Below are 26,545 nucleotides of genomic sequence, written 5' to 3'. Positions count from 1 at the left end.
TTCTAACCAATATGCATTTTCTGATGACCGTGTCCTTGCACATATTTGCTCTTCAAACACTGACTTCCCTCCAGAACTTTCCCGCCTTACGAGAAAGAGGGAAAAGGGAACAGCGAAATGAAAAGAAAGTAAAGCACAGTTGTTTTTTCTGTGCTTGCAAAGATGTGGTTTCCTCTGACTGAAGTGGAGCCATAGCTTGCATCAGCCTTCTGTCCGTGTGTCTGTGTGTCCAGGGCCAGTGAACTCTGCCAGATGCCTGCCGCCTTGTTATCTGTACAGGCATGGCCCGTTCTGCTGACCTGTGTGGGCCAAACAGTTTATCACACACCACTAGCAAAGAGGTTGGGGTCTTATACAACTGATAGCACACACACACACACACAAAGACAAATGTACTCCCCTGCATGCAGATTTTCCAGGACCATTATCCCACTGCAGCAGGTATCTGAGGGATTGTAAAAACAATTATTCTTGGTCATTCTCACCCATGAAATTTGGTTCAGACATTCGTGTCGTTCTCAGGATGAATTGTACCAACTTTGTTGTTGTAGTTTGATTTCTTAAAATTTATATTTGTCCATTACTTGTGGCCAAATGTCTGCAAAACAAATTGTATTCCCATCAGCCTCAACTGTACTTTGTGTTTAGTGCCTATAAGCGAGTATTAGCATGCTAACATGCTAAAGTAAGATGGTGAACATGGTAAACTTTATATCTGCTAAATATCAGCAGTTTAGCTGCATGTTAATTGTTGTCACTGTGAGCATGTTAACAGGCTGACTTTAGTTTTTAGCTGTGCCGAGGTACAGCTTCACACAGCTGCTAGCATGGCTTTTTTCCTCATTCAGCAATTAGTATGTTATCTTAATGAATCAGCACTCCTACCAGTAAGGTTAGGTTAAGGAAAAGAATCATGGTTCGGCATCGTCACATTTCACAGTCAATATAATGGGACAACATAATGTGACATTTATTATAACTGAATGTTGACTTTTGATTTTACATAGGACATAAATCCCGGTCTCGTGGGTCAAAGTCCTGTGCTTGTTTTACTTACCCAACATACTGACCTACGTAGACTTTGTCACCCTTTATACTTTGTGACCTGACTTCCGTCTTTGCGCTTGTCGTCTGAGGGATGGCAGCCTCAGTCATGTGATCCCAGCCTGCTGGCTCATGATCACGTGGGTAATATACTAATTGTAATGCATTACTTTTCATAGGTTAGTATGAACAGGGCCAGGCTAGCTGGAAGCAAATTACTACCAGCCCAGTCGCTAGAAGAAAATATTGACGTTGTACATTTCTGCAAACCACGAATATGTTACATTTGCACATTTCTAAAGTGACTAGGTAAAAAATAAATAAGTCCGCATACCAGGAAGAGCCTGGATGTCTGAGGAAGAGCCATTGAAACGTCACTCTGCATTAAAATCCCTCTAATCAGGAGCTACTTGGTGTGCGGACTTATTTGTTTTTTACCTTACCAGATGTTTCTCTGGTCCAGCACCCATTCCATTGGACGTTGGGATTTGCGTGTCTTTTGTGGTGTTTGTAAAGTGACGCAGTTCATATTACATGGATATGAGCTGACTTTGTCATCAGGAGGTAAAGAGGACGGTGGATGGACCACTGATTGAGACCAACAAACAACAAAACCAGTTGTGATTTAGCAAATCTTTGCTGGTTCCAGTGGCTTTTCAGGCACCAAACACGGGTGTTTTGTGGCGACCTAATGCTGTTCTTCATGTAGCCTCTTAGCCACTGAGACATCACTGCTTTTCCTGCCGGGATTGTGCCCCCCAAACTTATGTAGGCCCATTTTAAGCCTAAACAAGATTTTCCTAACTATAACCAAGTGTTGTTTGTGCCTTAACCTAATCCTACCTTAACCACAGCTTTGTCTGAAACTTAAAATTTCAGTGTAAGTGCTGCATAATAACATGCAAATATGACATATCTGTGGTTTGCATAAACATACAATACCAACATTTTTTCTGGTGATTAGGTTCCCCAGCTATAGCTCAATACTTAATGTACAAACATAAGAAACTGCCAAAGAACAAACTCTGCAAGAAAGCAAAGCATTGCCCAAAATATTGAACTATTCCTTTAGGCGTAATTAAGAAAAGCTTTTAATGTGTCAACACTCACAATAAGAAGAAAAACCTTCTCTCAACATGTCTAATGAATCAACATTTTACTGGACAACAAAAAAGGCAAAGCAAGGCTTGGTAAACAAAAACACCCCATTGTTTATGGCTCTGCTATCACAACAAACTGCAACTGTGCATGGCCTCTCAGTCAAACCCACACACAATTACACAAATGCACCCCCATAACTCCAACTCCTGCGTCAGAGCGCACTCAACAAAATGAATCATAAATAAATCTAGTTAGTGTTATTCCAGAAATGGAGGATTACAGAGTAAACATGCCCTTCTCCTCTGAGAAATACTGAACTGCATAAGAAATATTGCTCATTCCTTCTCAGGAAATATTGCCCATTCATTCTCATCAGTGCCACATAAGGTAAAAACACATATGGTGTATCATTTTCCTTGGCGAAGCTGTGGTGTTCTTCTGTAGTGCCAAAAGAGCCCTAATCCTCGTTTTGGTACAGAGACTGCCTGAGTTGGTGGTGGTGTACTGTGTGCATCCTAATCTCTCCAAAGCTCTGTGTCTAATGGCTGCACTGCCTCTCTGTACACTGTGTACTTCCAGTGTAGCTATAGCCTAACAGGCATGGCAAAGTGGTGACAGGAAGGCGTTGTTACATAAACATACCAGGAAGGAAGGAAGGAGGAAGGAAGGATGGAAGGAAGCAGGGAAGGAAGGAAGGCATTAAAGGCCCTGTCTGCAATTTTGTAATTGTACAAATTGTTGGAGATGTGACTGTGAGAATGTTTTTTGAATTAAAAGTCAATGTAATCATAAATATAAGACTATAGGCCCGTGCTATGAAGCAGGATTTGAAGTTTATACTATTCATTTATACTTATGCAAAGTTCACTTTAGTCCAGTGCTTGGGCAATGACTTATGAAGTCAGAAACCAACGAAAAAAGGCGTCCTTTAATGTCGGCATGATATAGGGCCAATTGCCATTATAGTTTAACGGTGCACAGTAGTGTCGGCGGGGGAGCACAGCAGGACAAGGACAAAAGTTAAGGCAGCGAAAGTCCAAATGGGGTGGGCGGGAGTGGTGGTGGATGGGTCCAACAACCACCAACTTTTACCCAAGAGAGCAGTGTTCACGTCCCGTAAGATTCTAAAGCCAAACCATGTTCTGTTTTCCTAAACCCAACCACATGCATTAGTTGTTGAAGGAAAAAAAAATGTCAATTTGCAGTGTTGTACCGACGTAATGTGTTTATTTTGAAAGAAGACAATGTATGTAACAGGCAGAACTTGACACGGTGTCCCAGAACATCAACAACCAATGCACCCAGGGTACCTTGCACGTCATATGTGGACGTGGAAAGATGATGACCAAACATCATTATGTGACCAGTCCTAGACACTTTTGGTACCACTTCATCTCATATGATATGAAGCAGCCTCCTTCATTCATGGTTCCGATGATATTGCTCGTAATTAACACCGCTGCCTCTTTCACATAACCATGCTCGTGGCTGGATAGGAAACCCAGAGTTGACTGGACTAGCTGATAGCCAGCTTTGTAGTACCGGTTATCCAGACCGTCAATGTTAAGGTTAGTCAAGCCAGATAACTAAAATATATCCTGGGTAAGCTGAACTGGCTTCATAGTACAGGCCTCATGTCTCTTTCATTCGTGTTCACAAAAATCACTGTGTGTAAACAAACGTCACGGCATCAGAAAACATTTGTTAACCAAGATTTTGTCATATGTGTGTATCATACAAGACCTGTCAATCAATTTGGTAATAATAGCAGGCTCCAGTCTTGTGTTTTGAACTGTGATGGTGGGACTATTTGTGTATTTTCATTGTGCTTTTATTCTGTCTATTTAGACTTCAGTCATCTGTCAATCATTAAGCCTTAAGATTCTCAGATAATAGTGAGAAATGCCTGTTGCCAAACACAAATATGTTCAATTTTCAATTATGTAAAACAGAGAAAATCCTTACATTTGTGGATTTCTGAAGTCAGCAAATCTTGCACCTGTTAGTAGGATAAACTGGTTGTCTTCATAATAATATAAAGATAAAATTATGTAAGCATTGTGCTTAAGAGGAAAATCCAGCCCAGTTGCGGGAAGTGACATAGTGTATAAGCTGACTGTCATCAAGAGGTGAAAGAGATGGTGGATGACGTGGCGAGACGACTGCCAGCGATAGACCACTGTTGAAGACCAACAAACGACAAAACCAGTTGTAATTTCATGAGTCATTGCTGTGTTTCCAGTGTTTTTTAGCCCCCGACTGATATTCCAGTGGGGGTTTAGTCTTTTTAGAGTTATTGCTGCGTTTCCAGCAGGAATTTTGCCCCACAAACTGGGTATTTTAAGCCAAAACATTGTTTTTCTTTCCATTACCGAGTGAATTTTTGTGCCTGATGGATGGCGATACACCTGCAAAGTTGCAACTTACTGCAGATCATTGTTCAAGACCAACAAACAATAAAACTAGCTAGTGATTTAGCGAGTCGTTGCTTTGTTTCTGGCGTTTTTTTAGCCCCCGAACAAAGGTTTTCATGAGCAACCCATCAGTTTATCACGCGAGAATAGTGCTGTGAAATGCAGCTGGTTTGTTTTTAATGAGATGTTGCTGCTTTTTCAGTGGGAACAGTGGATATTTCAAGCCGAAACACAACCTTTTCTAACCATGACCAAGTTTTTTTGTGCCTATACCTAACCATACCATAGTTTGTAGAAACGTACAATGCCAGCATTGATATCAGTTGACTCAACAGTGTTTTTTATTTCTGTTCTTGTTATAAGTGAGACAGATCACTCCTCGTGTAGCACAACATCCCTGTCTGCCTAATGATGGATAGATCATTTCACAACACTGGCGTAAGCTCTGTTCAAAAATTGAAAAAGTAACTGACTCAAACAGGAAATACTAAAATTCTTGAGATGCCTGTCATCAGTAAGCCAGAGTAGATATGTGTATTTACTGCACATGAAAGTAGAAAAGATCACAATCACAATGTGGGAGAGGATTACAAATGCACGCAGGAAATCAGCATCACAGTGATGGATGGAGTGCGACTTCCTAAACATTTCTCTCCCCCAAAGCTGTTACATTGTCCTCCTGCCACGCCCGCCCCTGCTGTCCTCATCAGGCTGCAGGTGTCCCGTCTGCTGACCTCATCCCTGACCTTTACTCTTTAACCCCTCACACCTGGGCAACTCCTTTGCATACCCTCTCTGAACCCTGACCCCAGGCTGTCCATCATCCCGGGGGTCACCTGGTAAAAGCATCAACCAAAAATCTATGGTAGCTCAGTGGTGATGAAGCTCTGCACACAGCCACTCATAAATCAGGAAAACACCCTTAAAATAATGACGACGTTTCATTTTATCACACTTTGCTGTTTTGTAATAGATGATCTAAATATTTATACAAGTTGTTAGTCATGTGTACAATTTACTAAAGACCATAAACTTCATTGTTTGAATCTCAGTTACCATTTTGCATTTGGTGTCTCAAAGAGCATGTTAAAAAGGTTTAAATAACAACAGCTTCCTGCATTTCATCAGGAAATAGAGAAAAACATAACATGGGTACACATGCGCTGGCCGATATCTGCTTTACATATACACTCATACATACATTCATACTGTAACCTTGAATGTGTATCAGAACCAGATGTACTTTTACACTTTTTCATGAGCACTTGAAGCTATGCATATGAATACATGAATCCAGAGTAGTGTGTTTATCATGCATACCATGACTGATACTGTATATTTCTTGCTTTGAGTCAAATAACAGAAAACTTTCTCTACCAGTCACTTGTTTACTTCTGCAGTCTTCTGCACCAGCTGGGCAGCTCCTGTGCAGGAAGCGGCTGCCCACAGTTTTATATGATGTGGCTGTGTTTTGGTTTTGTCAGTCCAGATTACTGAAAGTTACAGAAAGTTGTGCTGTGCTGCAGAGAGGGACGTTGATTCTAGTGGTACTAGTAGTGCACAGAAGCAGCCATATGAATGATGTGATTCAATGTAAATATAATACATATAACACACTCTTTATTTCAATCCCCAGTGTAGTATTTTAGTAATTTCCAAGCCTTAAAGGAAGCAAACTTTGGAATGTATGGTGTTCACTTGATACGTGGGACCAAATCGTTGTTTTGCAAGTCACAAGTCTCAAGTCCTAAATGTTGAGTTTCAAGACCTAAATAATTCATAATGTGCTCTTTAACAAATGTAATGCTATTTTAACAGCAGAGTAATAATAATACAAGTGGCATGGTGGCGCAGTGGTTAGCATTGTCGCCTTACAGCAAGAGGGTTCCTGGGGTAGGGGAGCCCCTTTGTGCAGAGTTTGCATGTTCTCCCTATGTCATTGTGGGTTTTCTCCCGGAACTCCAGCTTCCTCCCACAGTCCAAAGACATGCAGGTTATTTGGTGAATGGTTGTCTGTCTCTGTGTGCCAGCTCTGTAATAGTCTGGTGACCTGTCCAGGGTGTACCCCGCCTCTCACCCAATGTCAGCTGGGATAGGCTCCAGCCCTCCTGCGACCCCCAACAGGATAAGTTGTTATGTAAAATGAATGAATGAGTAATGCTTTTTAAACGTTGAATTTATTTGTTAAAACAAGTTTGTTGGAAACTGTTGCATCTCCAGCTGAAGTCTTTGACCTGCACATTTTGCATACTGCAATTCATTTTTTGTTGACCGCCATGTAGTTTTTGTACACAAATGAAATTATCTTTGGGCTTGGAGGGAAAGTAACAAATATTTTCAAGTCAAAAGGCTCAGGTCCAAGTGAAGTCACAAGTCCTTGGTGGTAAAGTCCAAGTTAAGTTGCAAGTCTTTGATTTCGTCAATTTGAATCTAAAGTCATCAGATTTGTGACCTGAGTTTGACTCAAGTCCAAGTCACGTTACTCAAGTCCACACCTCTGCTAAGTAGTATGTGATTGTCTTTAAAATTATTTTCACCATATTAAGTTTTTGTTTCTAGAAACTGGTGGTCTATCGTTTGATGCCAGTAGGAGTCATCAAAGTCAAGATTTTTTAAAGCTTGTTGAAGGAGCCTGTGGTTACTAGTGGCTCCCAATTGGTCCATGTTTCTCCTTAGGCATTAGTTCAAGGTCCATGCAGTTTAATGTATTCAGCATCATACTTCCTTTGGACATGTAGCTGTCTGTTAGTTACTCACTCTACTTCGGGAAACAGCACTTCGAAATAAAAGCTCAGTGCTGAAAATCCACTGTAATTCAAAATACAGTGTGTTTTTTACAAACTTGACTACGAAGCTGGTTCTGTGTTTATTGGGATAAATGACCGAGGTAACCTATGCTGGACAGTTAAGCTGCTGCGGAGCAGGTTAACTTCAGAGTACTGGATCACAGGGTGTCAACACCCCGACCTCTGACCAATCAGATCACTAAAGAAAAAGTATCCATGGATGTAACCACTGTATGAGCGCTGTGCAGAGCAGCAGTGATTAGCTAGCCATGCATGCACTAACATGCATGTGCAACTAGACCAGCTGCCACAACAAAGAACAGAGAAGCTCAAATTACAGTTGGTCGCCTCTTATTTGAAACATGCTGTCCATGTATAAATGTCATGCTGAATATTTCCAGAATCATGTTTAGTAAGATGTAGGCATGCGTACAGAATATTCCCATTTCTTCCAATTTTATAGGAAAAACAAAGTCTAACTTTGTCTCTTTCACAGTAGGTGTCACAGTAACTTTTTTATATGGGGGGTATACATTTTCAGATTTTACTCTTTTTTTCCAGAGCTTATTATGTAATTAATTTCCACGTATCTTTATCTTTTCTTGGCAAGTAAATCCTCCAAGTTGTGAAACTTCAAGCGGCCCTTTGACAATTAAGTCCAAATGAAGCAATTAGTGGCTGTGTTTAACTCCAAAATGATGACCAGCAATTACTAAATTAAGTTTAATTTGACTTTCCAGTGCACTGGTGGTCGTTTCATCTCTGTGGGAAAGATCTGAAAAGCAAATATTGAAAATGCATCTGAATTGTCAGGAAATACACCCGCATGTCACTATTACATATGAAAAAGTACAATTTAATAAGAGCAGAAGGGCTGTCTGTACGGACTGTGTGATTGACCACCAACATTGTTCCCTGAATCTTATTTTCACTTCGGGGGACTCACTCCAACCTCATCATTTATGACGGATATGTTATATCTTTTGAGCAGGTGGGGGTGGGGGAGAGGCTTTACACAAATGACATCTGATCTCTTTGTGGGGCATCCCTTTTCAAGTTGAGGAATCAAAGACCACCAATGTGTTACACCTCTAATGTGGTCAGACGAGGAGGAGGAGGAGGATCTGCAGATTTGGCGCAGACCCACTCTTGAAATCTTGATCCGCTCCCACCAAGTCCATGCTGGCAGATGGAGGCGAGTGCAGCACAACTCTATGATCAACTCCTGCACTTGCCACACACTGCGCTCGCACCGACAACATTTATCATTCTGTTTTACTGTTGACGGCCACTTTCTTTTTTTCTTCCTTCATTTCCCTCATTCCTTTCCTCCTTGGCAGGCAGGATTAAGTTTAATTGTATCGTTTATGGCAGATACGGAGTGAGGTTTGGCACTAATTCAAGGCAGACCATGCACAGCCATTTTTATGGTTTCTTTCCACCTCACTTGCTGATGTGTGGTGGTGACACATTTGACAAAAACCATCGAAGACGGAGGTTTGGGTGGGGGTAAGGCTGTGTCGGGAGAGATTGATAATGAGCTGAGACAAAACTTTTACACACACCAATTTTCAATTTTCAGTCACCCTTAACCACACCTTCTTTCCTGCCATCCAGCACCTCATACAATCACGAACCTCTACAAGTTGGCTGAATCTGAAATTTGTTTGTGGTTTGAGCACTTCTACACTTCGGTCTCCTCCACAGTGGTGGCACCCCGAGGCCACCTACCCACAGTAATCTCATAATTAGCTGAATGGGATTGGAGGAACCTGCCAAAATCTGTGCCATTTGTTGTTTTGGGGTCAGATAAATTGAGGTGTCGACTGGGAACAGAAAAGTCTGGTTTGCTGTAAAGTGACTAAACTAAAAGAATAATGTCAGCCTTGGTGGGGACAGGTATAATCAGTTTGATCTGGGCCCTCTGTGAAGCTGTAGGGAGGATAACACAACATCAAAACTTGTTTAACAGCTGATGTTCATTCATCGGACAAATGTGTGTGTGTGTGTGTGTGTGTGTGCGTGTGCGTGTGTGTGTGTGTGTGTGTGTGAGACTTTGCATAGCGAGCGGACCACCAGGCGCCCAGACATGGACTCCGCCTTTGAGCTTAATACAACTGATTGCACTCTGATCAGTGCTGGTAATAGTTAAGGCTTCAAAGGCTCTACCTCTGAGGCTGCCAGCAGTTATTTCCGACCCCTGAGATCGTAGTTCCAGCCTTTGGAAAACACTTAGTCCTCATTTATGTCTGTATTTCAGTTTTCATGAATAATCATTTATCATTTTATTATATTTTTCAACTTTTTACTGTTTTAGCACAAGTTGACAAAACAAAGGAGAGAAAGGACATGATTTGGTGAACAAAAGACACGCATATTCAGGGTATAATGTTAAAATATAGCTTTTACAAACAAACAAAAATTAGTACTGATGATAACAAAAAAAATAATATTACTATATATTCAAAATCAAACAAGTTTAGTTTTCACAGACCTATAGATTTCCTGATTTTCTATTTTGCTAGAATTTTTAGGACTTCTTGTCCCAAACAACAACAATGTCAATGTGAAAGTGCCAGAAAACTGCAGTTCCTCTAATGGCCACTTGAGGCTGGCTCCAGAAACACGTAATCCCCATAGACCCCCAAGTTAACAACTTTACAGCAGAAATAAACATGTTTACAGCCTAGTACAAATGGTTTTGTTCTCTATAGTTAATTCCAACATTCATGAAAACTGTACGGGAAATCTGGTCTCATTCCGAAATCACTTAATAGCGGAGCTTGAACAGTGATTTCTGGCATCAGACATCAACGAAAAAAGTTGTCCATTCATGTTGGCATGGTACGTGGGCAGTTGCTGTTTGTCAGGGACTAAGCAGTGAGGCAAAGAGAAAACAGGATTTGGTTGGAAAAATAGGGTTTTATTTACCAAAAAAATTTTATTTGGCCAAACCATCTAACACAAAAGGGGAAAACAAAATGGACGCCTAACTAATACAAAGGAAGAACTAACTACACAAATCCCCCCTCTGACATAGCAGGTGATGGTATGGTCTGATGAGGTGGCCACAGTATTTAGAAGCCATCTGCCCTTGGCCATGCCTTTTGCCTCTCCAGGAAGTGACCTCTCACCAGCACGGTAACTCAAACAGAGAACAGAGAAAATTATTAATTTAACAAAAAATAACTCATTCTAGCCCTATAATGTGAAAATGTGTGCACTCCATTTAAACAGTGTATGGCTAAAAGGAAATAAAGAGAGGGTGTGGTTGCCTGCAAATAAAATTAACTAGTGTACTTAATAAAGTAGTGAGGTGAGCGTGTGGATAATATTACCACTTGTGTTTTTACTTTTTGTGGCCTAGGCCACCACACCGTTATTGTTTAACAGTGCTGGCAGCATCAGGGGGAAACGCAGTGGGACAACATTAAGTTAAGGGGTCAAAAGTCTGAGTAGGATGGGTGGAAAGGGTGGTGGATGGGTCCAACAATCATAGACTTTCACCCGGGAGGCCAGTGCTTGCTTCCTACCAAAAAGCCAAACCCTGTTCTTTTTTTTCTAAATCCAATCACATGCTTTTGTTGCCTAACCCCAACCACATGCAAAAGAAGTCACTTCGCAGTGTTGCAGCAACATGTGTTTATTTTGAAAGAGTCCGTATGCAAACTGTACATTTCCTGTGAAAACTGAAGTGTAATTTGAAAACACACAATTTTTAAAACAAGCAGAATTTGACACGACGTCCCAGAACGTCAACAACAAATGGACCCAGAATACCTTGCACGTTATATGTCGACGCAGAAAGTCCATGACCAAACACTGATATGTGTCGAGGTCAGAGTGAGAATGTGTTGGTACGGGGGGCTGAAGCTGTATATGACTCGGCTGATTACATTTTATTAAGGCTTAAAGTTATGCAGAATTAAGGGCGGGATGCTTTGAGTGACAGGCTGTCTATGAAGCGTCACCACAGTCTGTAAGTGAGATCTACTTATGCTCCTCCCCAACTCCACCCTCTCATCCAAATATGGTAACTTCCTGCCCCTCAGAGTCCAAGATGGTGAATGACAAAATGTCAAACTTGAGGCTTCAAAGGCCTGTATTGGCTTCAAGGGACAGTTCAGCAAATGGGAAGCTGGGGGTGAGAGGGGATTAGCCTAGCTTAGCATAGACACTTTAAGGCAGGGGGAACAGCTAGCCTGGCTCTGTACAGTGTTTAAAAAATGGGCCCACCAGCACCTCTCATCAGCTGTACACATTTTACTTACTTTGTTTAATACTTCAACTCTGAGTATAAAAAATGAGAGGCTGCGGATTTAGAAGGAGCTACAGAAGAAACAATGTCAGTGACACAGTGACTTGCTGGAGTTTTGCTGTCAGTGTGAAGTTTTTCGGCAACCAAGCCCCCATTTTCAAAACTTTGAACAGAGCCAGGCTAGCCATTTCCTCTTGCTTGTAATTTTATGATAAGCTAAGTTAAATGATATGTAGCATATGGACATGTGACTGGTGTCAATCTTCTCATCTAATAGCAAATTTTTGTAACAAAAAAATCCTCCTTTAAATTTGAGTTTGATAGTCTTGCACAGGGAGATGACAAAACAGTCTGCACTTAAGTTTCCATTACTTTGTCCTGCTGATGACGACCATGTGATAAGGTAGAAGAAAACAGAATAAGTGGACCTTGAGTGGAAGTTGCGTAATCAGCTGCTGTTTCTAATGTCAAGACTGAACTGTCAAGCTGACCTGAACGAGAAGTCCTAAAAGTGCTCAGAGTAATGACACCTGAGCATCTAATAATGACGACTGTGTGATATGGCCCAAAACAAGCGAGTAAGTAAACACTGAATGACAATTGTTTTGTCACATTTTTCAGGTCTTTGCATTCCTGTACCTCCATACCTCCTCTGTCTTCCTCTTTTCTCCCTGCATCTTTGTCCCTCTTTCTGCACACAGGTGAGCTGTCATACCTGCACCCTATAATTACACCGTGTGACTTCCCCCTCCACTCTTCAAACAAACACACACACACTTAAATGCCTGGAGGACACCTCTAGAATTGCCTTTTAAACACACACACATCACAAAACGAGTCTCGTTTGACAAAGAGAGGGTTTCTGAGGATAGATGTCGCTAATATGAACTTAAAAAGTTATTATATAAACTCTGGAGGAAGAAAATGATTGGAATAAGCCGACGGATCTTTGTGGTGATGCTGCATTTTATTACGCTCTCCGTGGCTCATCATCAGGACAGGTAAGAAAGAGTTAATGAAACTATCAGGACACAAAGAATCTGTGTAATTTAGTCAGCTCCTTTAAAAAAAGGAAGGGGTGTGGGTCTTTCTCACATAGGCTGTTGGGGGGCTTTTACAGTGTGAGCATGTGAAATGAACCTACTTGGCCTGTGTCTAATCATTTAATAGCCTCTTACTGCAGTGTGGGTGTGAGGAGATTTAACAGCAGCTATGAATGAAGGTTGTTCAGTGGTTCTGTAGGCCATGTAGTTTATTGCACTTTTGTTTATGACAGCAGATTTTAATGAGGGAGGAATTATTACTGCTCAGAATTTAAGGACTTTTCTTGTGAATTCTTGGGAGTGAGGAAGGTGTTTCATAAGTAGTTACGGTATACAGCTGCAGTAAACAGTGCTCAAAAGATCTGGTAAGCTGTAAAATGTATGAGATATTTATCTGAATATGGGACTGTAACTTGGTGACATTTCGTTGTAGACATTTGTTGCGTTCAAATGCTCCTTGGATGGTCATATTTCCCAAAGTGAGAAGTCATTCGTCCAACTTTGGTGTGTTAATGAGCTTTAAGTTGTATTCTGGAAATAACATGGACACTACAAAAAAAAATTGTTGTATCTTATTGCGCAGGGCATTTGAACAACCCGTTAATAACAGTTTAAAGCTTAATATTGCTAAGTGATTTTGTCCTAGACAGCTACTACAAATTATATGTGAGCAAAAAATTGACATGCAAAATGTGAATTAATAAACGTTTATTGGCATCAACCTAACATTTACTTCCATCTGCCATGTTTCTGCATATATGACGTCAAATTTGACTTGAGGGGGCATTGACGTGAATTTTCCCAGTCGTAAACTAATTTTCCGATTATTACCACACCACATGAATGCAGGGTAGACACATTATTTTCCTAATCCCATTTTCTACTTCTCATATGTTTTGCCTATTAGTACCTTTATTATTTCCTTAAAAAGTTGTGTCCATGGCTTGTACTTTAAGCTAACACTCCCACAGTGCATCATATTGTATAGTTGTGAAAATGACCATTGTGTGACTATGGACGTATTTTAAGAACCTATCAGTAATGACGTAAAATGATGGTGACTGATATTGTTCTCAATTTTCACTGCTCACTACAGAGTAAACTTCTAAGTGTTGGTTATATGGGAGGTGGTGAATGAGTACATGAGGGGGTAATTTGGGGCTTTAGGTGTATCTATGCTAGATTAGTCTGCATTGTACTTCCTTCCTTTGTTAATCTCTCTGGCACGAGGGACAATTCAAGAAGGTTGACAGTCTCTACTGTTGGGATATCGTTGGTCTAACTATTGTTTACGGTGTTTTTGTTGTTTGTTTTTACTGTCATTGAATTTTTTTGTCCAATACAGTTTTCAGTTTCAGTAAAAATGAAGGTTGCTGTCTTCAACCTTAATCGAAGTGTGTTCATTTAGCTCGCTGCATACTTACATGCACAGTGAGGTCAGACAAACAGCCCAACTCTGTGCTGTTCTAATACCGGAGTGTTTCACTTTCTTTCAGGGCATCAGTCTGTGTGAGTTCTGTGCTGAAACTGAAGCCCCGAGGGCTGGACGCCGCTTAATGATCTGATAACCTTTTGTCCCAGCCTCCGCAGGTCAGTGGAGGATGCGCTGGAGCACACTGGGGGTCGAGCACGGCCAGGACTCTGCAGCTATGGTCAAACTACTTCCTGTTGTTTGGGATGGAGGAATGTTAATGGCATTTGTCAGCGTAAGTCATTCTGCGATTCAGTGACAGCACAAGTACAATGACACATTACCCACAGTTCACAGGTTATCTGTTCGGCATCTCAGCAAAACAACAAATACTGGGACATAAGTGTGAGGAAGAGTCTTGCATTTCTGCTTCTTTTCTTTTTATTTGTCCTCATATTTTACCTGTTTTTATGATAACATAATAATATGTCTTATATATCTAATACCCTTAAACAGGCTGCTTTTACTTTTAATACTCAAGTACACTGTGCTGTTTCTACTTCATGTAACTCTGCGTAAGTACTATAAATGCAAGATTTTTAAAGATGCAGTAATCACTATACTTCATAGGCACTGTATCAAATGACTACATGTAATGTGAAAGGTGTCGCTCGTATGTATTAAGTAAGAAAGTAAAATTCATTTAAACAGCACTTATCGCAGACATAGGTCACAAAGTGTTTCACAAGGGCAATGTAAAACAAGAAAGAAAACACAGAAGACAAAGCCATGTAGTTAAAAGTGCAAAATTATTTGGACAATACACTAAAATAAATAAATAAATAAATTAACATAGACAACAAGAATACAGAAAATACAGAGCTACTCAAGTTACCCAAATGTCTGTCTCAACAGGTGCATCTTTAGCAGGCTTTTAAAAGAAACTACAGGGTCGGTAGACCGTAAGTGAGCAGGCATTATAGCTTCAAAAGCTCAATCACTGCGAGTTTTAACATGAGTGCAAGGGACAGACAACAAATTTACCATATTTGATCGAAGAGAGCGAGCTGAAGAATACGGGTGAAGTAATTCAGCTACATAAGAGGAAGCCAGACGGTGTAATGCTCTGTAAATGAAATTGATAATTTTGAACTGGATCCTATTATTAGCAGGGAGCCAATGAAGGGATCTCGTAGTGTTAATAAACACAGAGAATCAACATGCAACTCTGTAGTTCCTCTCAGCTCTACAGAGCGTTTTAGCATCTTTAAGCTCATTGTTTTGATTCTTTGGCCCACAACTTGTTTTCATTCACTCTTGCCGCTCTCATCGACATCATTTCAAACACCAACAGTGGAAAATGCTCTGATAAACCCACTGTGTCCTACCTGATCAGCAACGAACGACAGATAATGTTAGCTGGTGAACATAGTAGAGCATTTAGCAGTTACACTCTGGTGGAGCTGGTGGAGACCAAAACAGAGGTAAAAGGAGAGTTAATATGGGACTTAAATTTGCCAGGTACCAGTAAACATGACTCCAAATGAATGGTAACATTGCTCCACATCTGCTGGATTTGTAAATAGGCAACTGCTGCTACCAGAATTGTCATATCAGTGTTTTGTCTACAGACCAAACCTCAACTTCCAAGTAGAAAATCCTCACACCACATATATAAAATGAAATGACGCTGAGCAAATGCTGCCTCAGTTGTTTTCATCCACCAATGAAAAGGCCTGCTAGAAAACATTACCTTGCTGTCAGACAGCTTTTTCTAACTGGGGAGCTGAAGCCGCTATCTCAAAGCCACCAAACTTCATTTACAAAAACAGTCATTTTACTTTGCAAGAAGTGGGATATGCTGGTGTTCTGCTGCCTCGATTGGTTAAGGTGTACGGTAAAGCGGAGAAAATATTCCAAATATAGCATAAACTTCAACTGATATTGAGATTTTTAGTAGGTGGCTAGAATACGTTTGGCTGCAGCCCCATCCACCGCAGTAGCCTCCATTGTTTAGCTTCCGTGCTGGTAGATTTGGTTAGGGTTGTGTTTAACTATAAATCTTTAAACATTACAGTTTCAACTGAAACTTGACGACAGAAATAAACAAGTTTGCCGTTTTCACATGTCTCCAAAATTAGAATCATTTGCCAGTTGCCTATCCGAAAGTGACGTGATTCAGTCTACGGCTTTTTCTGTCGCCTTCAAGCTGACAAAAAGCTGTTTTAATTTTCACATTCATGTATCATACCTTTATAATAATCATGGATCTTATCATATACCAGTGTACAGAAGTTAATGATGTTAGCATGATTCGTTTTATATTATGTCTACATCCTCTGCAGCTGTGTGCAAGAAGCCCTGTGTTAATGGAAAATGTGTGGGACCAGACAAGTGTTTATGCTCCACGGGGTATAAAGGCCCTCAGTGTGATGAAGGTAGAGTATAATGCACAAAATCATTGTCAGTCTTATGTTTCCAATTTCTTAACCCATTCTCCTGCTTCATTTACCGCAAGGATTTCGAATAATGTTTCATATTGACTCCAGATGTAAACGAGTGCGGTTTCCTGGAGAGACCATGTTCCCAGCGCTGCATGAATACACACGGTAGCTATCGCTGTTACTGTGAACCTGGATACACACTCAGTGCAGATGGATACACCTGCACCAGTGAGTAATTTTCTGTTTAAATGAAAAATTTGAAACTTCTGTATCTAAAAACCCAAATGATGAAAATCTGTTAATTCGCAGATTAGATTTCCGATGTCGGATCAGTTTTACACAAAAAGCCATCTGCCATCTTTAAACCATAATGGGAGGTTAAGGTATCCGAGTACCTGGTGCTCAGTTTACGCACCTTTTTAGGCTAATGCAAATGTTTATGACAGAAATTCACAGTTTATATTAAAGAAAGTGATATCATAAGAAAGTTTATGTGATAGGGGATTTAACAGGAACAACATATAAGTATGTGATACATGTAAGATACTGATTTTAGTTTTTAAGCAGTGTTTGGTCACCATTTTTGTTTATGATTTCATTACCAGTCCCAGTTTTGAAGAGACTGTACTGTGCTGTGTGTATGTGTGTGTATGAAAGTGTGTGTGTTCTCTCTGTGGTGATCCAGTGGCCCATTTCTCTGACCGATCCTCAGCCAGTTTCCCTGTCTGTCTTCCAGGAGAGGCCGCATGTTTCTCCCTGCGCTGCCAGTTTGGTTGCCAGATGGAGAGAGGGGGAGCGGTGCGCTGTCTGTGTCCCCCCGGCCTCCACCTGGCCGCTGACAACAAGACCTGTGAAGGTAATGCTCCTTCAGAAACACCCTTCAGCCTATCGCTGCGGTGAATCACCGTACAAACACACCTTGTTTATATTTAGTGCTTTTCATGGTTCTCGTTAGCCTGAGCTGCCATTTCTGCTCACTTCATTACTCAGTCTGACATCATCTTCGTCTTTAGGAGGGGTTGTTGTTTAGTCCTAACTAATCTTTGGTGTATCTGCTGACATCATTTTCAGCTTGTCGTGATGAACCCACAGAGAATTATCACCCCTCAGCTCCAGGGGCATTTCAGCTTGTTGTTGTGGTTTTGTGGACCGCAACTTTACTGTTTTGGTTCACTCTCACCAGCAATGAGCTCCAAAAAACCCTCTGTGTACTTCCTACCCCTGACTGAATGGCAGGACGGACAAAGTTAGCAAATGGCTTGTGAACATAGTGGAGCATTTAGCAGCTAAATAGTCAGATATAATCAGGAATTGGGAACACACAACAATACACAGCAATTTAGGTCACTGAAAACAGAGTTTTTGTAACACTATGCACAAGGTGAAGATGCTCAGAGACTCCATTTTTATTTTTTTCCCTTGTAACATCAGAGTGTGTGCGGTTTGATCTGGTCAAAATATCAGAATCAGAAATACTTTATTGATCCCCAAGGGGAAATTGTCTGCGTTACAAAATAGTGCTGCTGGCTCTAACTTTGCTAACAAGACTTTTTACATATTTACACATAAGCATTACTAATAATGTAACTCCACTATATTAAGAAACATTCATTAATTCATTTTCTGTAAAAGCTTATCCTGTTAGGGGTTGCGGGGGGCTGGAGCCTATCCCAGCTGACACTGGGCAAGAGGCGGGGTACACCCTGGACAGGTCACCAGACTATCACAGGGCTGACACATAGAGACAGATTCACGCTCTACAGCCAATTTAGAGTCAACAATTGACCTAGCCTGCATGTCTTTGGACTGTGGGAGGAAGCCGGAGTACCCAGGAAAAACATGCAAACTCTGCACAGAAGGGCTGGCCCGTACTGGGTTCAAACCAGGCACCCTCTTGCTGGGAGGCAACAATGCTAACCACTGCACCACTGGCTGCTCCATTTGGGCTACAAAATGTGCTACAACAGTTATTGCTTAAGATAGTCTGTCTTTAATAGCTTTTTCCAGCATTTGATTGGCTAATATCTTCTTCTTCTTTGCATAGCTTTAAGGTTAGGGTTTGGCATGCTGTTTACAGCGCTTCAGTTGTGTTCTGCATTTTCATTTGGATGGGGACGTATTTTATTGCAGTGCTTGTGTGTTTTCAAACATATCCATGTCCCTGTGGACCAGGCCTGAATTACACCCATCAGGGGAAATGAATGGTAAAGTTGCTACTAGGGCTGCCCCCGACTAAGAATTTTCCTAGTCGACCAATAGTCGTCATTTAGGGCCATTAGTTGACTAATCACCCACATGTAATTATCAAATTACATATTTTGGGCAGGGCAACACAATGGTTTGAGTTGAAGGTGTGAGAAAGAATAGTATCAGTAACATTGTTAACACTGTGCTACATTACAGAGAAATACAAAACCGTACTAATGAACCTTCATTAATATAGGCCTATATTTTATCTACAAGTGCACGTCACACACTGAGCGAGCCGCCTGTTAATGACCCTGTGGGCTAATGGGCATGTAGCTACTTCCATGTTTCAGATGATACGTCATGTTTGTAGTCGACCAATGAAGATGAGTTTACATATCACCTTGGGTTCATCCTTCACCTTCTCAAAATGATCCCACACTTTGGATTTCCTGCCCGACATGTTATTAACTAGCCTGTGGAATAACCGCAGGTACCAGCCCTGGAGATTAACGTGACTCCTGTCTGCCTGCTGAGCATAGCCACTTCCTGTGTCTGTCCTTTCAAATTAAATTCCCACATGGTCCAGTCATATAGGTTTTGATTTATTTTGAAAGGGCGCAGCTCCTAATAGAGTTTATGTTTGTTTTTTGTTTTGTTTTTTTCCTCTGCTCAAAGTTCCTCTCAGTTCAAAGTCTGAACTTCACTGCCTCATCATAAAATCTCCTCTGTGACTACATAATGGTCAATCTTGAACATATTAAAGCAAAGAGCTGTTAAACAAGACTCTTTTAATGGCTGAATTTAAACACTGTTTTAAAAAAGGACAGGTACTCCACCTTGATGAGTGTCATACAACAGTGTAATAACTAATTCTGTCCACAATTCATCAAAATGCAGATTTCGTTCCTGAGTTTCTAAAAGCTTCGTGTTGCCCAGGGAAAGTTCCTCGATGTTCCTACAGTGACTCACTGTAGCTGCACATTCATTTGAAAACTGTCATTCAGTTATTCTTTTCTTTTTTTCAATTTGTGTGCTGTTGCCACCATCAAGCTTTGCCAGATCGTTTCCATTTGGCTTTATTTGTGGAGCAGGTGATGCACACAGCTTCCCATGCTCAATATGTTAACTACCTGCAGTGAACTTACCAGTGGCACCTCTCCACTGGGTCTGTCCACCTAATGGTGAAAAGCCTTTAATTACCTGATGTAAAGGAAAATATACCCTGGACTCTCTCCTCACTGCCCAACCGCTTTATGACTGAAGTCCCCCCTCGATAGTTCAGCAACAGACACCTCCTGTCCTGTAATGAAGCCGCCCTTCAACAGCCTCTCTCACGGCTGTTAAGGCATTTTCACACTGTGGGAGAGCTTTGGGTGGGAACGATTCAACGTCCGAGACAGAGAAATCATAGCTTATGTCACACCAATGCACAACTGTGTTTAAAGTAGTGTGGGACAAGGGACTGTCGATGGGGCAGTAAAGTTCACATTCCTCTCATATTTATTGTCTGACATTTTGGGAGGATTTGTTAAAAAAGAAAAGGTGTGATAAAAGACTTTACTGGTAAAAATAGATATAGCTGTGCGTTTCCTGACTTACTGCCTTGTCATAAATTTAGAGAACCATTTGTGTGTCATTAGTAAATGCAGTCCAGAAGACACCATAAAGAAGCTTTCTCTGCGCACCGTAAGTCAAACATTTGTGTTTTGGGGTCATTCCTTGTTTTCCACCCAGAGCGCACCTTTCAAAGCTTCAGTACAAAGAGGTGGTTGCAAGGTCAAGGTACTCATTTGTGCCTCTCATGCCTCTCTTTTGAAGGTAATTACTGTTTTGAGCAAAGACGAGAAACATTTGAGCTGTGTCGTGTAGACGAGAAGGCCAACAATGTGGACTGTTGTGCAATGAAATTAGCTAAATGTGTTGCTGCTGGCGTTTGACACATGTTTGTGTTGCAGATGTCGATGAGTGTCGGCGGGATGTGTGTCCACGGCGGCAGACCTGCAGGAACACTTTTGGCAGTTTTGTCTGTGTGTGCCGAGATGGCTACGTGATGGGGACAGTCCAGGGCTCGGTGCAGTGTCGAGGTGTGGATGAGTTAAAGGTCCAGTGTGCAGGATTTAGGAGGACATATTGATAAAAATAGAGTATAATATAAGTATGTTTTCTTTGGTGTAAAATCACCTGAAAATAAGAGTTGTTGTGTTTTTGTTACCTTAGAATGACATGTTTATATCTACATAGGGGGCACCTCCATGTTTCTACAGTAGCCTGGAACAGACAAACCAAACACTGGCTCTAAATAGGGTCATTCACATTTTTGCGTTTTTGCATCAGTCACTGTAGTTTGCAAAAAGAATTTTTAAAAGAATTTTTAAGTTTGAAACTGCTTTATTCAGTGTTTTTACCAGTTCAAATCATCGGGTCAGTTTGTTTTGGATAGAATGAGACCTCTACAGATAACTTGGCTCACGCTAAAACCCCTTGAATGTCTTGAAAGGTGAGCACACATTAGCAGGTGCTGGGCTAGAGGCCCATCTGCGACTTGCCAAACAGCATCAGAGAAACACAGATTTGTAATGTGAAACTGCTTTATTCAGTGTTCTTACAGGTTTTAATCACCTGGAGTCTCATTTATAAAACAATGTGTAGGATCCATACCAAAAATGTATGCACGAATAAGAGCCAAAAATTGTGTGCCCAAAAAAATATTTGACAATTTCTACAATCAGGCTTCCACCTCACCATCTGCGTCATCCTGTCTCTAAATGTTCATAAGCATGGTTCAAAGTTTCTCCCATCAAGTCAGTATTTTTACATCACAACTTTTGCGTGGGAAGTCGCATATGCCTTTTTTGGCCCTTGTTTTGTGCATATGCAATGTTTATAAATGAGACCCCTGGTTTGTTTAGCAGAGGAAGAGACCTCTGCAGATAATTCAGCTCCCAATCAAAACCTCCTGAACAATAAACAGTGAAGGAATTCTAACTGGGAGAAGTTTTAGCTGGTTGCAATCTGCAATCTTCACCACTAGATGCCACTTAATCCCCCCTAAATCTTACACACTGTTCCTTTAATGTGATTTTTGAGCACTTATATTGAGTAGTTCCCCATCGCTGTTAAGCAGATGGTCACGTTTCCCATGAAATCTCAAAAAATTATCTTTGTGTGAAGATGTGCTTGAATATTAAGGTAAGTGTGAGGTGTTTTTGTTTTACATGAAGATTGGGGAGAGAGTAAAGGGAAAAACATGCATCAGAAGACCTTCACGAGAATCGAACCAGCGGTGTAAACGATGTCTGGTGCATTTTAGACCAACAGGCCACAGTGTATGACATTTTTCTAAGCCACATTCAGATCTGTTCCATGTCCAATCCTGTAAATGACTAAATGGATCACAGCACAGCTCCACATGTTCTCCTCATCTGCGTTAATTGGCAGAGAGAGGGATCATGTGAAGATGTGCTTTGGCAGCAGAGGATCCACAGACCATGTTTATTTGATGAGCACTCATAGCTCGCCCACTCAGCTGTGGGCTCACCCACGAGCTGTTTTTGTTTTCATCCATGTGATGAGCATTGCAAAATTATCTCTCGAGCAGGTTTGAAACAGACACCCTTTGCTCTCTCCATACTGATCTCATATGACTTAGCTATGAAGCAGCCTCGCTCTGATACATTCGTCATTTATAAACATCTCCCTCTCCTCCGCTTCGCAGATAAGGACGAATGTTTAACGGGGTCTAACCGGTGCAGCCGCCATGCTCAGTGTGTCAACACAGATGGTTCCTACACCTGTCAGTGTTTGGAGGACTACTTCGGCAATGGACGCACCTGCTGGCCCAGGAGAGCCCCACAGTCCAAGGCTGCCATGTACTTCAACTACAAACTCTCCAAAAGAACCAAACCCATACAACCTTCATCTTAGAGCTACTTCTTACAAACCAAAGGGGAAAACCAACATTAGAGGTTAACTTAAGAGGTGCTCAAGTTAAAACGATGGTTTACAGACATGAGGACATTTTCAACACTCACAGAACAAAGTATTTACTTAAGTAATGTTAATAATTTTCAACTCAACTGGAAGCCCGTTTCTGTTTAAGGCTGTTATTTCTCTTCCCCGTCAGCAAGGCAAAACCTGGAATAACCCCCTCAGCACCATTAGTTGTCTGTTTGATGTCTGTTGAAGGAACCCTTCATTTAACAAATGCACCGCAACAGGACCACACTCTGTACTTTGCCTGTGTGCGCTTCAGCCCAAATGGACTGTGATGACAGGAGGGTTTTCCTTGCGCTGGCATCACCAGTGTCACAGGAACATCAGCCCTGTTATTGCACTAATTTGTCCAACAAAATGCTGCACACAGGTGCAAACACTGCTAATGAATCACTGGTAATTTATTAAATATTCAATTAGGTGTAAGTTTTCTTCATGAAAAAAAGCAGTTTTGTGAGACTTCATCAGAATTTGTTAATAAAAGGCTGACCTCTGGTGGATAGATAAGGGAAGCTACTATATCAGCTGCATTCACACAAAACTAAAAGCATGTGGGTGACACAACTCACACAAATATTTACTGTTGTTTGCCGTATGATGTCACTGTAAAAGGTTGTTGTGATACTATTTTCCTGACTTTCAAATTAAAAAGAAATCAAAAAAAGATGACAAATGTAACATAAATTTGAAACCCTGCTAAAAAGGCAGACTGATGTTTTCATACCTCGCTGTTTATCTTCCTCTGTTATGCCACAGGGAATGTTTTCAGACCTACTAAGTCACACACAGGGCAGACTACCACACAGCAAGAGAGCATAGACAGGTCAGACCCACCAAATACCAAGAATCTTTGTCTGTCAGCAGCTGTCTGGAAACCTCTTCCTGCGTTCAGAGGGCGCAAGAATGGAAATTGAAGTTCGTTTTTGATGTTGCTCCTCGAGTCAATTTCACGTTTCCGTCCGAACGATTAAGATCGTGACCCTGGGAGAGAGAGAGGGGGGAATTGCAATACTTGGAGATAATAACTGTAATGATAGTAGATGGTGGTAGGGGGCACTACGTGTTGTGTCAGGGCCTCAGTTGTAGTCCTGGAGGCTTTGGAGCGCTGAGAGAGTCGAGCTTGCAGTGAGAACAAGCAGCTGCTGCCTGCTGAAGGGCCCTGCCACTGACCCTATTCATCCCAACAGCAGGTGTCACATCAAGTCCCCGCCTCAGCCTCGCGCACACACATTCACACATGTGCTCCACACACACACACACATACATGCATGTGTGAAATCACAGAGCCTCGTGCACGTTTACACACACACAGATGAGTGTGTGTGTGTGTGTGTGTGTGTGTGTGAGAGGGGGGACCTGGAACTACTTACAGAGAACAAAGAGGGAAATCAGGAAAAAATGCAGCCTCTTCGAATAAATCTCACCACAATGCTGAGAAAAATCCCCAACCTCACCCCCAGAAACGCAAGAAAAACCTTGTTTCTCTCTTTCAAAGCAGTCAAAAGTGTCTTACAAAAGCAGAAATAGAAAACATTTTAGATAAAAGGATCCAGGCCCCTTTCTGAAAAGGACCTCACACCAAGTTGTGTGTAATTCCTACCAGAAACTGGTTTATTTACCAAAAAATAATAAGATTTAATGCCAAAGCACTTAGGCCACAAATAAAGGACAACAAGTGGTGGGTACACTGAAAGGGGGCGAGGGAGGAAAAAGGAGGACGACGCCGGGGTGGAAATTTTCCCTTTTCTTGTGCTTGTTATTTTCTGGTTCTCTGTTTACACGACACACAAGATTTCGCATGGAGGAGTAGCTACGGGAACAGTGGCGCTAGAGCCGTGCAGATTGGCCTCCGCAAAATAAAAGAAAACAATAAACATGTCAGAGGAATTTGGACATCTGCAGTGACACAAGCTCTCACACCGAGGCCATGGCAATTTCACGAATCAAAGCGCTGCTGCCTCGGCTTTCCTTATATAAAGCAAAATCAACATTTATCCTGAGAAAGTGAGCAATGATGCTGACAAGTGCATAGAGCCAATGACAATACAATAGCGGAGATGCTAGGAACAACCCTGCCACCCACGTTGCTGAAAGCCCGTGCTTTCAAACACCACCACTGAACTGTAAAACCACTAAAACCCCTGTCCTGCCCATACTGTCCTTTTCACTTTAGCTTGAAATAAGCCAGTCTTTTCTCCCCGTGCTCCATCAGAGGAGGCTTTTCCACGGCTAATTCTTGTATTATGTTCCTGTTGGAGCCACATCTCCTCCGACACACAGTCACTATAAGGAGAAACACAGTGCAGTGTTTCCATGAATGAATTAAAATTATAAATGCTGACCAATCCCACTCAGGGGGAATGAGCCAAAGCTTGAACCCTTGGCGTAAAATTATAAATCTTGTTAGGGAGCCATTTTCTCTTGCTTGCCTTTGCCTACAAAATCTGCAGTAGAGTAGAGAGAGTGTGACAGCTCACTGCCTACAGCAGTCCTCCAAGATTTCTTTTATACACTATTGAATTTGACTAAAATGAGCTGAACTAAATAAAGCTGAGCTTACTGGTTCTGTTGCCAAATCGTTCCCCGTATTCATGAATCCGTGCCAAAAAGAAATGAACTAGGTTCATTTGTTTCAGTGTAGAAATGAAAATAGAATCACATCAGAGCAGCTTAACTAACCCACTATACCCAATTTTGCCACGGGGATAATTAAAGCTTCCTGTTATCTTAAAGGCAGCACTGTCCTCTCAGTCACTTTTAAATCACATTATGTGGAGTAAATACATGTGAGTCACTCTCTTCTGTGTGACGCCGGGAGGGGAAAAAAAAAAGCCCATGTGCGCCCGCGCTTCCTTGTAATTCTCATTCATACTAATACACTCCCGATGAATGTTCTGCTATGTGGTGGGTAGTGTGTGTGTGTGTGTGTGTGTGTGTGTGTGTGTGTGTGAGGCTGAAGGAAAACCTGATGTGGAAATATCCAAAAGACCTCAAACGTCTTAAAAAGTTAACTCCCAGACACCCTTGTTCAAGCTACACACACACTTTCTTTCCAATGGACTGAGCTGTCGTGTATCAGTGACCTTAATTCATGTTTCAAATCCACATGATGACTTTGAACTCTGTTTGAACAGTTAAACAAAAAAGGAAAAACTCGCCCTCCTTTCCTCTCCTTTCTTCTGTCTGCTCCTATTCTCTCCACAAGGTATGTATAACAACTGGAACAGCCACATCATAACATGAAAGTGGAGCTTTGACCTGACCGGAATTCACTGTGCCTAAATCATTCTTAATATGAGAGCCAAGCAGCCTTGTTCGGGGGATTATCCTCGATAGAACAGGAAAGATTTCCCGCTAATCTATATAGGAATGCCCACTCTGGAGAAGGTGAAGGGAAGTGGCTGGGACCAAAGTTTCCCTTGGAAGCCAACACACTTCATTATTCTTTTGTGCAGCAATTAGGGCCCAACCACTGAGAAATGCAATTTATTTCTGTTCTTTTACAACATGTGTGTCCTCAAAGGTACGGAGAGAAGAGTTTGCTATGTGCATAAGTGAGTAGTCGTAATTAGGCAATAATTTTGAGTCATTGTTTGTTATTCATCAAACAAAAATTCCAGGTTCCAGCTTATCAAATGTGAGGATTCCTTGCGTTTCTTTTATAATTGTAAACAGTATATCTTTGGGTTTATGTAACAGGGTCAATTATACAGCAGTAGTATGTGTAACAAAGTATTCTAATTACACAACATTTGTTTCACTTATCACCACTTGACATGCTCAGGCCTCCATATTCAATATGTAGAACGGTTGAGACTCGTTTTCTGTATCCCTACGTTCACCTTTGGGGGCACCTCACCT

The 26,545-nt window shown here is 41.4% G+C and overlaps 1 protein-coding gene across 2 annotated transcripts; it reads left to right on the top strand.

Moving 5' to 3' along the window:
- The first annotated feature begins 12,431 nt into the window (after nt 1-12,431).
- On the top strand, nt 12,432-23,391 carry si:ch211-194g2.4 (nephronectin). 2 transcript variants are annotated; one of them, XM_033625093.2, is made up of 7 exons: nt 12,432-12,604; nt 14,228-14,352; nt 16,403-16,495; nt 16,607-16,729; nt 17,238-17,357; nt 20,647-20,775; nt 22,407-23,391. In XM_033625093.2, the coding sequence occupies exons 1-7, from the start codon at nt 12,528-12,530 to the stop codon at nt 22,613-22,615; spliced, it is 876 nt and encodes a 291-aa protein (XP_033480984.2). In that variant the 5' UTR covers nt 12,432-12,527; the 3' UTR covers nt 22,616-23,391. The 2 variants fall into 2 exon arrangements, with proteins under 2 accessions (XP_033480984.2, XP_033480983.2); XM_033625092.2 differs by lacking the exon at nt 20,647-20,775.
- The last annotated feature ends 3,154 nt before the right edge of the window (nt 23,392-26,545 follow it).

Source organism: Epinephelus lanceolatus, chromosome 3 (genome assembly GCF_041903045.1).
Source record: "Epinephelus lanceolatus isolate andai-2023 chromosome 3, ASM4190304v1, whole genome shotgun sequence".
Classification (NCBI taxonomy): Eukaryota; Metazoa; Chordata; class Actinopteri; order Perciformes; family Serranidae; genus Epinephelus; species Epinephelus lanceolatus.
The sequence above is the reverse complement of the archived record's forward strand: the minus strand, read 5'-3'. Positions and strand labels throughout refer to the sequence as shown.

Coding starts and splice junctions, on each gene's coding strand:
- si:ch211-194g2.4 (XM_033625093.2), top strand. CDS start 12,528: ATGATTGGAATAAGCCGACGGATCTTTGTGGTGATGCTGCATTTTATT. Junction 14,353..16,402: donor TGTTAATGGCATTTGTCAGC/GTAAGTCATTCT, acceptor CATCCTCTGCAG/CTGTGTGCAAGAAGCCCTGT. Junction 17,358..20,646: donor TGACAACAAGACCTGTGAAG/GTAATGCTCCTT, acceptor TTTGTGTTGCAG/ATGTCGATGAGTGTCGGCGG.